Raw genomic sequence first — 12,134 nt, forward strand, 5'->3', positions numbered from 1 at the left:
TGTGGAAACAGACCATTCAGACCAACCAGTCTACACCAACTCTCCAGACAGTATCCCACCCAGACCTACTCCCTCTACCCTATCCCTGCAAGCCTGCATTTCCTGTGTCTAATCTACCTAGCCTGCACATCCCCGGATATGGCCAGTCCACCTCCACATCATTGGACTCCAGGAGGAAACTGCAGTACCAGAGGAAATACAGGGAGATTGTGCAAACTCCACACAGACAGTCGTCCTCAGCTGGAATTGAATCTGGCTTTTTCTTTTAAAAATAAGAGACTTAACAGACATCAAATATTCTTATTCTCAAACTGGAATTTTAATTTTCTGATGTCAGAATGCAGTAATGTAACAAACCTGCACCTTTGATTACTGCATCATGCAGGTATTATTTATTTTAAAATAAAATCTAACATATTGCAATCAATGCAGATGCCAGATACCAATAAAATTCACACTGGAATGCCATATATCCAATTAACAACAAAACATTTCTTTAGCAATGGAGGAGAAAGTTCTTTTTCTTGTATTTTTATTTCATTAAGCCAATAGATTCCCTTCTGCAAATTAAAGAATATATTCACTTTTGGTTTCTTGCACGACTGCTTTTAGAAAGGCTACACAAGAAAGGCCATACAAGAATCTCAAACCTAATCTCTTTTTGGCTCAGATATGCTACATTATCTGCTTCATAAGCTTCACCTCATAATTCACATCCTACATCTTGTTGCCCTCTTCAACAGTGCGTAAATTGTGTAGTCATATATTGGCTTCGTAAGCCAGGTTTGTAGAACCCTTCCTGATAGTTTAGAATCAGACCTCTGAACTGAAAAAAGATCACACATCTGCCTAATTTTTGCCTGTTTATATTGCCTTCTTATGATGCATGCAAGTGTCAATGATCCATATGACCTGCATGTTGACATATACACATAGTCAAGAGACAATCCATTTGTTGGAAAGAATGCTGGAAAGTGATACTGCCAAAAAAAAAACTCAAATGGAAAATTAATTAAAAGATCGGCAAGGCATTACATTATTATTCTTTCCACTTACATTCTTAAGTAACTGGAAGATAAACTAGTAAGCCTGTTCAACAATCTGCACAGGCCATACAATGGAACCCTCTTAACAGCCAGTCTGTTATGATCAAGCACTGCATAGTGAGGCACAAGACTATTCTTTTACTGTAACACAATCATCAAATCATATCTAAGATCAAGGCTTCAAATTTTCATTTCCATGTATAAGGTTAATTTCTGCCCTTCTCTGTATGCAGAAACTGTTCAACATATTCATGTGAAGTCTTCTGTATCTGCTCTCTTGCAAAATCTACTGAATACCAGAGGTGTCTCTAGTATGCATATTTTTCATAACCTATAATTAATGCTTATAAAACCATTAGCAACACCTACTGCAAGAAAATCGGTACGATATGAACTTCTATCTAGATAAATCTCTTAAAATCTGATCATTGCATATAATCCTCTGATAAATCGATACCAGCCTTCATGAGGAATACATCACACGATACTGTAAATCTTTCAGCAAAAATTGGTTTGTCCAAAAACGAAATCGGCCTATCTTTCTTTAAAATAAAAATCAGAATTAACGTAAACTTTTACTTTACGAATCTGGTGAATTGAGCTCCAGTGGCTAAAGTTACTGACCACAGGCCTACAGAGAAGACAGATATTATGCAGAATGCACTCTTGCTAATTGAATGTCACTTAGCCTCATTTTGGCTCACAAAATGTGTATGTGTCACCATTAACATGGCAAATAAGGTGATGTTCAATTGTTTGGCAACATTTATATTACTTTTATAATACAATACAATACACAATAGGGCACCTGTACATATCACATTTGTTACAGATTGTTTACAGTGATGGCAGGTTACATTTGTGATGTATCTCATGCAAAAGATTACTGGATTACATCAAACTCTTACACAATACTAGTATTATGGACTTGGGCTGTACTTTGTGCTAAACAGTAGTACTTTAAAAAAAAACAGGTATTTACTGTCCAGTATGGATAGGAAGTCATTATCTTCAATTACAGAGAAGTAAATTATAAAAACACACACAAACACACGCAGATTTATTTTTATAGGTTCCACCATTTCTGAAAATAAAACACAGCATCCTTTGAAGGTTTGGTATCATTGCAGCAGGAGGCCTTTAGAGTTTTCACTAATGCAAGATTATATCCTGGACTGAAGGAGTTATGATCAATGCATCTGTACTGTACTACTGAATTTGCTTTATCATTTTAGGGAAATATGGTGAAAATTGCCACCTTAAATTTGTTTTAATGATCAAAGAGTAATTATCTCACACTTTCTTTCATTTATTTATTTGGGGGTGTTGGGTCTGAGAGTTACTTCCCCTCCCCCGTCCAAAGCCAGTTCCCATTTGGGATGCTATTGCTTATGATAGTAATTATTACACAGATAATAATGATTGTAAAATGCTCATAAAGCCTTTACATTATACTGAGTAATTCCAGATCATTGGTGCTAACTATAGAAGTACATGAATTGACTCCAACATGAACAGGTTGGACCCAAGGATCTGTTTCCATGCTGTACATCTCTATGACCCTATGACTCCATTTGCAGATATTTGTAGTTATATATGTAACTGGACAACCAGCCTGTGATAGCTAAAAGTCTTTTTGAGACTATTAGCTAAGACACTCCCGTGACTTGTAAAATGCTATTCTCACAGACATGCAGCTCCAATTGTGACATATGTTCACTTACAATGCCTCTTAAAGCAGGGACACTGAGTTCAATGAAGTGTGTCCTTTGGCTACTGCTGTGAAAGAAGACTTTGATATCTTACATTATTAGTAAATTGGTAGTTAATAAGCATCATGTAAAACTAACTGTGTTCATCAGTTTTCATCAATTGGAAGGTTCACTATGAAAATAACCACTTATAATAACCTCTCATTCAAAATTCCTCTATAAGTACAAAGCTGACAAAGTTTCATATCAGAGGAAGGGACTTAGAGGAGTCCTGGCAAAGACAATGTTAAATATCTTTTGACAATGCTTTTATTTTATTATAATCATTGACAAGTTGCTGAAACGGTAATGAATAAGCAAAATGCCATCTGTTTATTCCATATGTCAGTAGACATTACTTAGTATAGATTGACCTGAAATCTGAAGCCTCTTTTTACATTTGGAGATAATGAACTTCAAACAATCAACCTAATTCTAGGAAAACAATGGGGAATTTGAATTAAAATCAGAGTTACTTATAATATGCAATATATTTAATGACTTAAATTGTTTAATAGTAGGACAAAATGCAATATTTGAAATAATTAAGCTTGCATGATGGTCAAATCTATAAATTACTTAATAATTCTGTACTGGCACTTCTGTTCTTCTCTGTATTGAGATACCAAAGTTATTAGCCAAACAACTAAAAATAGCCAAGTTGTGTCAAAGAATTGAAAATTATTTTCCAAGTTGAAATTTTTCAAGCTATCATCACTTTATGCTACTTTTCAGCCTTTAAGTGGATTAGAAGATCTCATCTGTCAAAACAGTAACTCCCGCATTTATCCCATGAATGTAAAATACAACTAATCTTCTCAATTTTGCTTTGTTAGTTCACTTCAATAAAAATAACTCGTGACCTAACAAACTCCCATATCTGATTATTTGGACACTCACACTTCCACCATTTTTCTCATTCCATTTTGCTCCATTTTATTGTGTTGTAGTTTTTCATCCTTTTTGCTTCCTTTATTTTGCATAACTTGACTGAGACTCTATCTGTGTATCATCCAGCTCTTTGAAGTTTTGAACAATGTTCTGTCATGAGCAATAATATGCTCAAAACAGAACATTTTTATAATATAGCAGATATTCCCAATATTTATCTTATAATCCAAAAAACTGTTCAAATATGTCTGAATATAGTGCAATGCAAGTGCTCGACTGGTACTACGAACAATAGGTAAAAGAAATTTGCATTTGGATAAAAGGTGAATGTCTTCAAAGAAGGGAACCACTTCCCTGAATAAATGGTGGAACCTCTTTTACTAAGTCATAAAAAGGCATAAATCATAAATCATAAATCCTACTTGTATCACATTGGTTGTAAAACTCAGCCAGTTTGTCTTCCATGTCCTTCTCACGGCCACAAAAGCATTAACTCTTAATTTCTTTACAGCAAACAATATTATCATTACTTAGTGATCTAAACTTGCTCTTAAATGAAAACCAGAAGTAGCAAGCAGGTGATTAAACCCCAGATTATTTCAAAAGGGTTGAATCAAAGTTTCTTCCTGTGGAGATGGATTCTATCCCTCAAGCTACATACATGAAGATCTCTAGTTTGAATTATGTTGAGTACATGGATTATACATATAGTAATTCAGGGGAAAATGCATAAAATATTTTGCAGTAAAAGCTACTGAATACATTGTGGCTGTAGACAAAATGGCAAAACACGATATGCTCGACAGCCTCCCTACTGCTTTTCTTTCGAATGTTTCATTTCACTGGCCCCACGTGTGAGACTAATACCAAAGCTGATACCACAATGCAACACAAATGTGAGATCTTTGAGCATCAGCTGAATCTATTGTTCTTGATTCTATTGAAGTAAAAACATGCACATCTAATCTAATAAATATAAACATCTAATCTTCAATTGCCTTCTACTAACAAGGCACAAAGATATTGCCAACCATTCTCATACATTTTACCTGAGGACAATATGCGCTCATATTCTTGGACAGTTGCTGCACACTGCACAGTTCTGTGAAGTTAAAGTCCTTTCATAACTGATTTTAATCTGTCAGTTAGACTAAAAGGCACAGCTGATTAGTCCAGTAAGTAAACACTGCCCTGTGTTACTGCATATTTATATTTCGATTAAGCCTCCTGTTCTTTCCATGCATGTCTGTATAGAGATCTGCTGCTGTTTAAACAAGGTTGCAGTATTTTGATACATTTTAAAAGATTTTATAGCTGTGTTAAAAATCTCTGAGCAGATCATCCAAACTTGTTGACAACTACTCGAGAACCAGTATGTACAGAAATTGAACAAAAAACCTTTCTTTTCATAAAAGGTGTTTAAAAAAAAAACCCAGCATCAGCTCTAATCTTCAACTGTGAGATGTTTAGTACAACATATGGCAACGCAATGATTTAGGTGCATAAGTAATATGCACTATTGTTCTTCAAAAGGCTGCTGTGTGACATTTTGACTTTTGCTCCAATAAAATAAACAAGAAGCAGATTAACATTGAGGTTCTCTGAACATACTGCACTTAGAACTGTATTTTTTTAAAAAATCAACTTCTGGTGGTTACCTTTCTATAACACAGCAACACTGCAGTAAAAAGAAAAAAAAGACCTAAGTTACCTTTGGATTACAGTACACTAATGTTTTTATGAATGGACTTGCTGTATACAGAAAAAAACTTCAAAACACCACAAGTGAGTACAGAACATAGCACAAACAACAAATTGACAGAACAATTAATGCTGATATATTTGGCATACACCCTCACCAATTCTGACAGTGAATCTGCTTAATGTAGAAAGGACATGAAAATTGGAAAAGTTGGGTAGACTACTACTGTTAGTCAACCATTGAGCACAGGATCATGTTAAAGATGGGCTGACGATCACTGTGAACAGGATCGCATTGCTCAATGTCTGAAAGGTGCTTCATTTCCACTTGTGTATGTGTTGTACACACCCTCCTGTTTTTTGGCCTGAATCTCATTCTTATTTAGGAGAGGAAAACACAAAGATACTATAACAGTCAGTTAGTTGGCTCGATTGGTGAGATCTAAAGAACCATGAGATCCATCAGTCCCCATTCTCTTTTTATATACAGAGAACTACAATGAGTGTTAGGTGCATTGATGATGCTGTGCCAAGAATAGCATTGGTATTTCAGCCACTTATAAATGTACTTTCTCTCTTTGCCACCCCAATTCACTATAGGCCAGATCGAAACAGGCAAAGACTGCATTTATTAAGAATAAGGGGGAATAGCCTTTTCTGATATTGGATCAAGGAAATATAAATTGGATATGTTATCTAGAGCATCCTATGAAGGGTGAAGTGCACATTTGCTATCAACTGCTTTCATCTAAAAGAAATGCCAATAGGAATTGCAAAGTCAATACTCTTCACACAAGACTATGTATTATGCACAGAATTGGTAGCAGTGATAAAACAGAAAATAAATCAATGACAGGAAGCTTAGCACTGGGCAACAATTGTAATTTCGAGCATGGACATAGAAAACAATAGTATAAATCCACCACAAAAATAAAATAGCACTTCTTTTTGCCACAATGCTTATACCAAATATCACATGTACAAATTGTTATTTTAAAATATTTTCATTCCTGAAGATGAAGAGTTCTTGGAACAAGATCATTTTATTCATAAATGTAAAGAAAATAGTGGAGAATGCCCTATGGATTTGCTAGCACTGTATGTCACGATTTTGGAACTGACTCACAAAAGGAGTATACTGGCTTTGCAATGACCCATAGAAACTACATCATCCACTCTTTATAGCCTGTGTGCACCTACAAATGCTACAAAATATCAATTTTGCCAAGTGCCAAATACTGCCACAACCTTATACAGTGCAAATCATGAACTTAAAATTAGAATCACTAAATATTGTCTGACTATACCTGAGCAGAACTCAAAGACACAATTATCTTATTTGCCAAAAGCAATGGAGCCACAAGCTGAGGAACTTTGTAAGCATATTAGCCTGGAGTTTGTTTCAAAGTTAATTTGCTTTATGAATCATATACGTGAAAAAGTTGCAATCCAGACTATCTCACCATCCAGCCGATGCCCTTGATTAGACCTCGTGGTCTGCATGGTGAGGTCATTCCTTCCCCTCCCCTTCCCTCAGTCCAAAGATAAGTTCTGGCATTTATGTTCAGGATCTCTGCTCATGGAGACTGTAATGCTCACTAACAATAGTAGTCCATGACCACATGTAGGAACACTGATCAGATGTAGCTCGACTTTTTAGTTCACTGTAGTTCCCAAACATCGCTTAATTCTTCAATTAACCTCCAGAACAAAATATTAAATACTTCCATGTGGTCTTGCCTGACTGGAGTTAAGAATGCACATACTTTTATGTAGATTTTTATAAAAGCTACTGTCAATTGCCACCAGAGTTCTCAGGGTGGGCACTGATGAGTTGAATTGGCTTGGCAGGAAGCACTTATACCTTGGAGTGCATGCTTGAGCTGAAGATATGATTAAGCTGTGCCATTTGTGAATTTTGAGAGCTTGTTCTCTAACTCAGTAATGCGTCTCTCCTGGGACTGGACTATCACCTTCAGTGATTTAATTTCGTCCATTAGTTCTTCCACGGTTACACGCTGAGGGCAAGAGAGAGAAGAAAATCAATAACAAGCCAAACCACATCCAAATTAGGCGCAGAAGGAGTCTGTATAAACCTTCTCTGCCATTCAGTAAGATCATGGATAATTCTCATCCCTCCCTGATAAGCTTTGATTTTCCCTGTCTAACAAGAATCTACCTACCTCTGCCTTAAAAGTACTCCACCACACCAGGTTATAGTCCAACAAGTTTATGTGGAAGTACTAACCTGCTGGGATATAACTTGGTGTTATGTGATTTTAAAATTTGTCCACCCCAGTCTAACAGCAGACCTCCACATCTTAAAAGTATTCAATGATCCCACCTCAAACACATGAGGATGCAGAGAGTGCCAAATCCACACAATGCGCTGAGAGGGAAAATACCCTTCATTTCGGTCCTAAAAGGTGACCCCTAACTTTAACATAGTGTCCCTTGGTTCTGGATTCACCAAGAAGAGAAAATAGCCTTTCCACATCCACCTTATCAAGGCCTTTCACAATCTTTTAAATTGAATAAAATCGTCTATCATTCTCCCAACTCGCACGAAAACAAGTCCGTCCAACCTTTCCTCATAAGACAAACCATTTATGGCAGGAATAATTTAAACAGCAAATTGCTCAAATAAGGAACAATGGCCACACACACTGAATGTCAATCTTGCTGTTTAGCCAACATTGTGTAATCATGACAGAGGTGGACAATTGTAATTGATTTATTTGATGTAATGGATCCTTTGACAATGAATTAATTTATCTGAATCATCCAATGTCAGAACTGCTCTTTCTATCTCTTTCCAGAATCTAAATTACTCTTCTAAGCTCATTCAGACCTAACAGCTAGTGCAAGACCAACAGGATCTGACCTCATGTACAAATGGCAAAATAACATTTCACCTATGCACTGGAGCAGCATACCCACAGCATGTATGCCTTGCTGTGCAGTATCTTGCTGTGACAATTGGCACAGTCACACAACATGCCCAATCTCTAATCATGGGTCAGCCTAACCCAGGAGTTTACACAAAGAATTTCCTTGGGACCTGAACATTGTAACTTTCACAAGTATTGACATAAGTGCTACTCTAAACTGCCTGAAGATGGACTGAATCACAATGAGACAACGGCAGTCTGAAACTTATCTTTGTCAAAACATATGGTCAAAACAAAGTCAGCTTGCATTGCTCGAATTAATTTCAATTTTTGGAAAATATGAAAGTAAATTAACCATGTACTCCATTCCTGTTGGAGGTAACTTGATGTTTTATTTTGCCTGTGCTTGTTTTCTGCACAAACTCTTTCTGCAAACGTGCAACTTGCTGCATTTCAGCTGCACCTTCCAACCTGCAGCTTGACATTTCTTGTTTAATAAGCCAATGAAATACTCTCTTGTCCAGTTTCTTTTCATTCACTCTGTTTTCCCATTCAAAGAGGCATTTCTGTTACTTCCCTGGACAACCCCACTGAATCCGACTCACAGTGACTCAAACAATGATCTTGGCACATTTTCTCTGTCTTGGGATGCAAGCCAAAAGGCCACTATTTGCAAAGTGAATGGAGCTATAACAGGTTTGGGCTGAGAAAACGTACACTATTTGTAGCCATTTGAAATGGATTGTTGGCCTACAACATTTCACAAACTAACTTATTTGGTTTTAATACAGTTAGGTTCTTACTTAAAATTGTGACTGCATTCCAGATTCCCACCCAAGCTGTGTACATGCACCCAACACCTGCCTACCTCTATCTGTGAAGCCCCCTTATGGACCCAATAGGACAACTATGGTCCATCCTGGTGCAGTCCTGGTTGAGACCATGCAGACTTCTGACTGGTGGGCGCACAAGTCCATGACTTTGAGCTCCAGCCATAAATTTGGACTGGCCCTTACCAAGTCAAAGGAGTGAGTGTGACCCTCTCCATGGAGCACAGAGGCACACATTACTGTGTGAAATCACTTTGCCCGGACGCCCCCTTATCTGAGGACTGCCGAGTGCCATGGCTATTTGTCAGGTTGTGTGACTGTGCCAATTGTCACAGCAAGATACTGCACAGCAAGGCATACATGCTGTGGGTATGCTGGTAGGCATCAGGTGAATGGGCACTGACAGCAAACAAGCATAGGTTGGATCCCAGTGCCTGTGTGATACCCAATGCACCTGGGCATGGCTGGTTTCTGCTGTGCCCTGTTAATCAAGTCTGAGAGTCCAGAGTGCATTGTCAATGCCAGGAGGATGGCATGGATTCACTGAGCCCTAGATACCAATAGCCCGAGGAGAAAGGTTATGTGCGTCTGGTGTCCATGGATCGTGCCTTAGGCTGCTGTTTGGTTGTGGGCAACATGGAGATGCCTGCTCTGGTTTCCGTGCTAGCTTTAGCTGACTGCTGGTTTATTGAGTGAACTTGGCAAGGATTAATCACAACCCCATGCTTCCTAATGAGAACCTCACCCAGGCTGCTCGTGAGAAATGCCTTAGCCTATGCCACTCAGATTCCTGGGCTATTTCATCCAAGATAGTGTTGAGGCTGAAATTTCAAACTGCTAAATGCCTACATCGGTAAATGAAATAACTTATAAAGATTTTAAAATATGAAAGGAAAATACAACTTGCTGCTTAGATCACCTCTTTCTCTCTGGCGATCATATTTCCTGATCATTGGAGACCCTCCCACCTTCCCAATCCTCCACTAGCCCCCCCAGGCTCGAGTAGTTCTGGTCTTTCCCAGTTCATTGACTGTCCAGTTGCGGCCTCACCTCAGTCCACCAACCTTCAGTTGTAGCCTTACGCCATCCACTGACTCACTCATTACCGCTTCCTTCTCCAGGACTGCATTCCTACTCAATCTGTGGCTGGCACTCTGATGTTGTGAAAATGTAGTATGTTGGAAACGCTAAAGTACTTCAATCCATGTTTTATTTTAAAAGTTCCCAGCTTATGCTTCTCTCGCCTGAAAGAGCATCAGAGATGCAGAAGCCACTTTGAAAGTCATTGTAAAACCAAAGTTGTGAACTATTAGGACTTGCACTTCCACCACAGAGAGGTTTGGATTGAATCTGGATCATGAATGGGAATGCAAGTTCAGGAGAGGGAAACAGTGAGGGATTGGGTTGGGGAGGGAAAAGTGGTCACAGTGGGCAAGAGGTGGAGATAGGGAGTGGCGGAGGTGCCAATGGAGTTTTGCCAGAAATAATCTTAAAATGAACCTTGCAACACCGAATGAGATTACAGACCCCTTCGATGTTAAAGTAAAACAATGTTAAGTGGGAAAACTGTAAGCCAGGACTTGATATACACAACTTCAGCAATAGGCCGTGGTGAGGGGAGGGGAGCAGGGTCATAAATGGAAAGACTGAAATTAAAAAATAGCTGAAAATCCAATGATGCGTTCAGAAGACGTACAGAAAAATTTGATTCACATGTGGAGTAGCTTCGTCGAGGTCCGAGAGGCGGCTTGTTATCCAGAATGTTCTTCTTGGCAAACTTCAGTTCTCTGTTTTTGGGTGGAATGTACCCATCTCTCAATGAGATAAGGATGGGATCAGCGTTCTTGCCAGCCATCCATTCCTCAGCCTCTAATGCTGGCTCAGGACCTTGTGTATCTGGGTACAAGTCATCTTGGAAAAGATCTGACTACAAAATTCAGAGGAAGAAAAGAAAACATAGTTTTAGCTGGAAAGATTCTCAGGAGAGATTCACATCCAAGTTGTAAATTAGACATTGATAGTAAAATGCTCCTCATTCAATTTCCACAGTTAAGAAATCTTTGGTTGTTTGGATCAAACAATTTAGTGACTGAGTAGTTAGGTGTTGTCAAGAGGAGAGAACTGGCTGGTTTGGAGGCCTTCATTTTAATAAGTAAATAAATAATCACATTTCATAATTGTAGCTCAGTGCAATCATCGTGTCTAAATGACCAATGATAAATGAGTTTAAAATAATGTATTTCCCTTGAAGATGATAATATTTATATCCTTTTTGCTCTTTTATGTCCTTTATTTCTAAAATAAATATTCTCAACTTATTTTATCTCTTTATGGTCCATAAATAATCCATACATCCAATAGTCTTTGGATTTTTCCACACACAAAAGCATTGAAATTTTAAAGCATTGAAAGTGGCCTTTTGGTCATCATGTTTGTGCAATGTATCACCTCATGCATGAGTAAGCACATCAACTATTTGCTCAGAGCACAAGGGTACACATATGGGGAGGTGATGACCCAGTGGTATTATCGCTGCACTGTTAATCCAGAGATGCAGGTAATATTCTGGGGACCCGGGTTCAAATCCCGGCACAGCAGATGGTAGAATTTGAATTTAATAAACATTTGGAATTAAGAATCTAATGATGACCATGAATCCATTGCCGAGTGTTGGAAAAACCCATCTGGTTCACTAAGGAAATTGCCGTCTTTACCTGACCTGGCCTTCCCAGGTAATGTGATTGACTCTTAACTGCCCTTGGGGCAATTAAGGACAAGAAATAAATACTGCCCTGGCCAGCAACATCCACATCTCAGGAATAAATTAAAAAATCAATCCACACTCCCTAAGTGCAAGCTGTCCCAAAGGGAGCACAGACCAAGAATCTGCTATCTGCACATCTCAACTTCCAGTCCAAGGTGCATCTGGGATTAATGGGTGGAAAATAGCAGACTGTAAGTGCTCGAATACATAAGTTACATAATCTACCATACAAGCTGCATGATTTCATTAAACTATGCTGT

General features: G+C 38.2%; 1 protein-coding gene across 2 annotated transcripts in view; it reads right to left on the reverse strand.

Moving 5' to 3' along the window:
* Positions 1 to 6,267: 6,267 nt before the first annotated feature.
* Positions 6,268 to 12,134, reverse strand: part of LOC132830295 (coronin-6-like) — a 241,913-nt gene continuing 236,046 nt past the window's right edge. For both annotated transcript variants that reach the window (XM_060847872.1, XM_060847871.1), the window contains exons 10-11: positions 10,807 to 11,037; positions 6,268 to 7,407 (exon numbers count right to left, since the gene is read on the reverse strand). In XM_060847872.1, coding sequence (XP_060703855.1) covers positions 7,285 to 7,407; positions 10,807 to 11,037 — 354 coding nt within the window. In that variant the 3' untranslated portion in view covers positions 6,268 to 7,284. The remainder of the gene's footprint in view (positions 7,408 to 10,806; positions 11,038 to 12,134) is intronic.

This window comes from Hemiscyllium ocellatum, chromosome 31, assembly GCF_020745735.1.
Source record: "Hemiscyllium ocellatum isolate sHemOce1 chromosome 31, sHemOce1.pat.X.cur, whole genome shotgun sequence".
In the NCBI taxonomy this organism is placed as follows: domain Eukaryota; kingdom Metazoa; phylum Chordata; class Chondrichthyes; order Orectolobiformes; family Hemiscylliidae; genus Hemiscyllium; species Hemiscyllium ocellatum.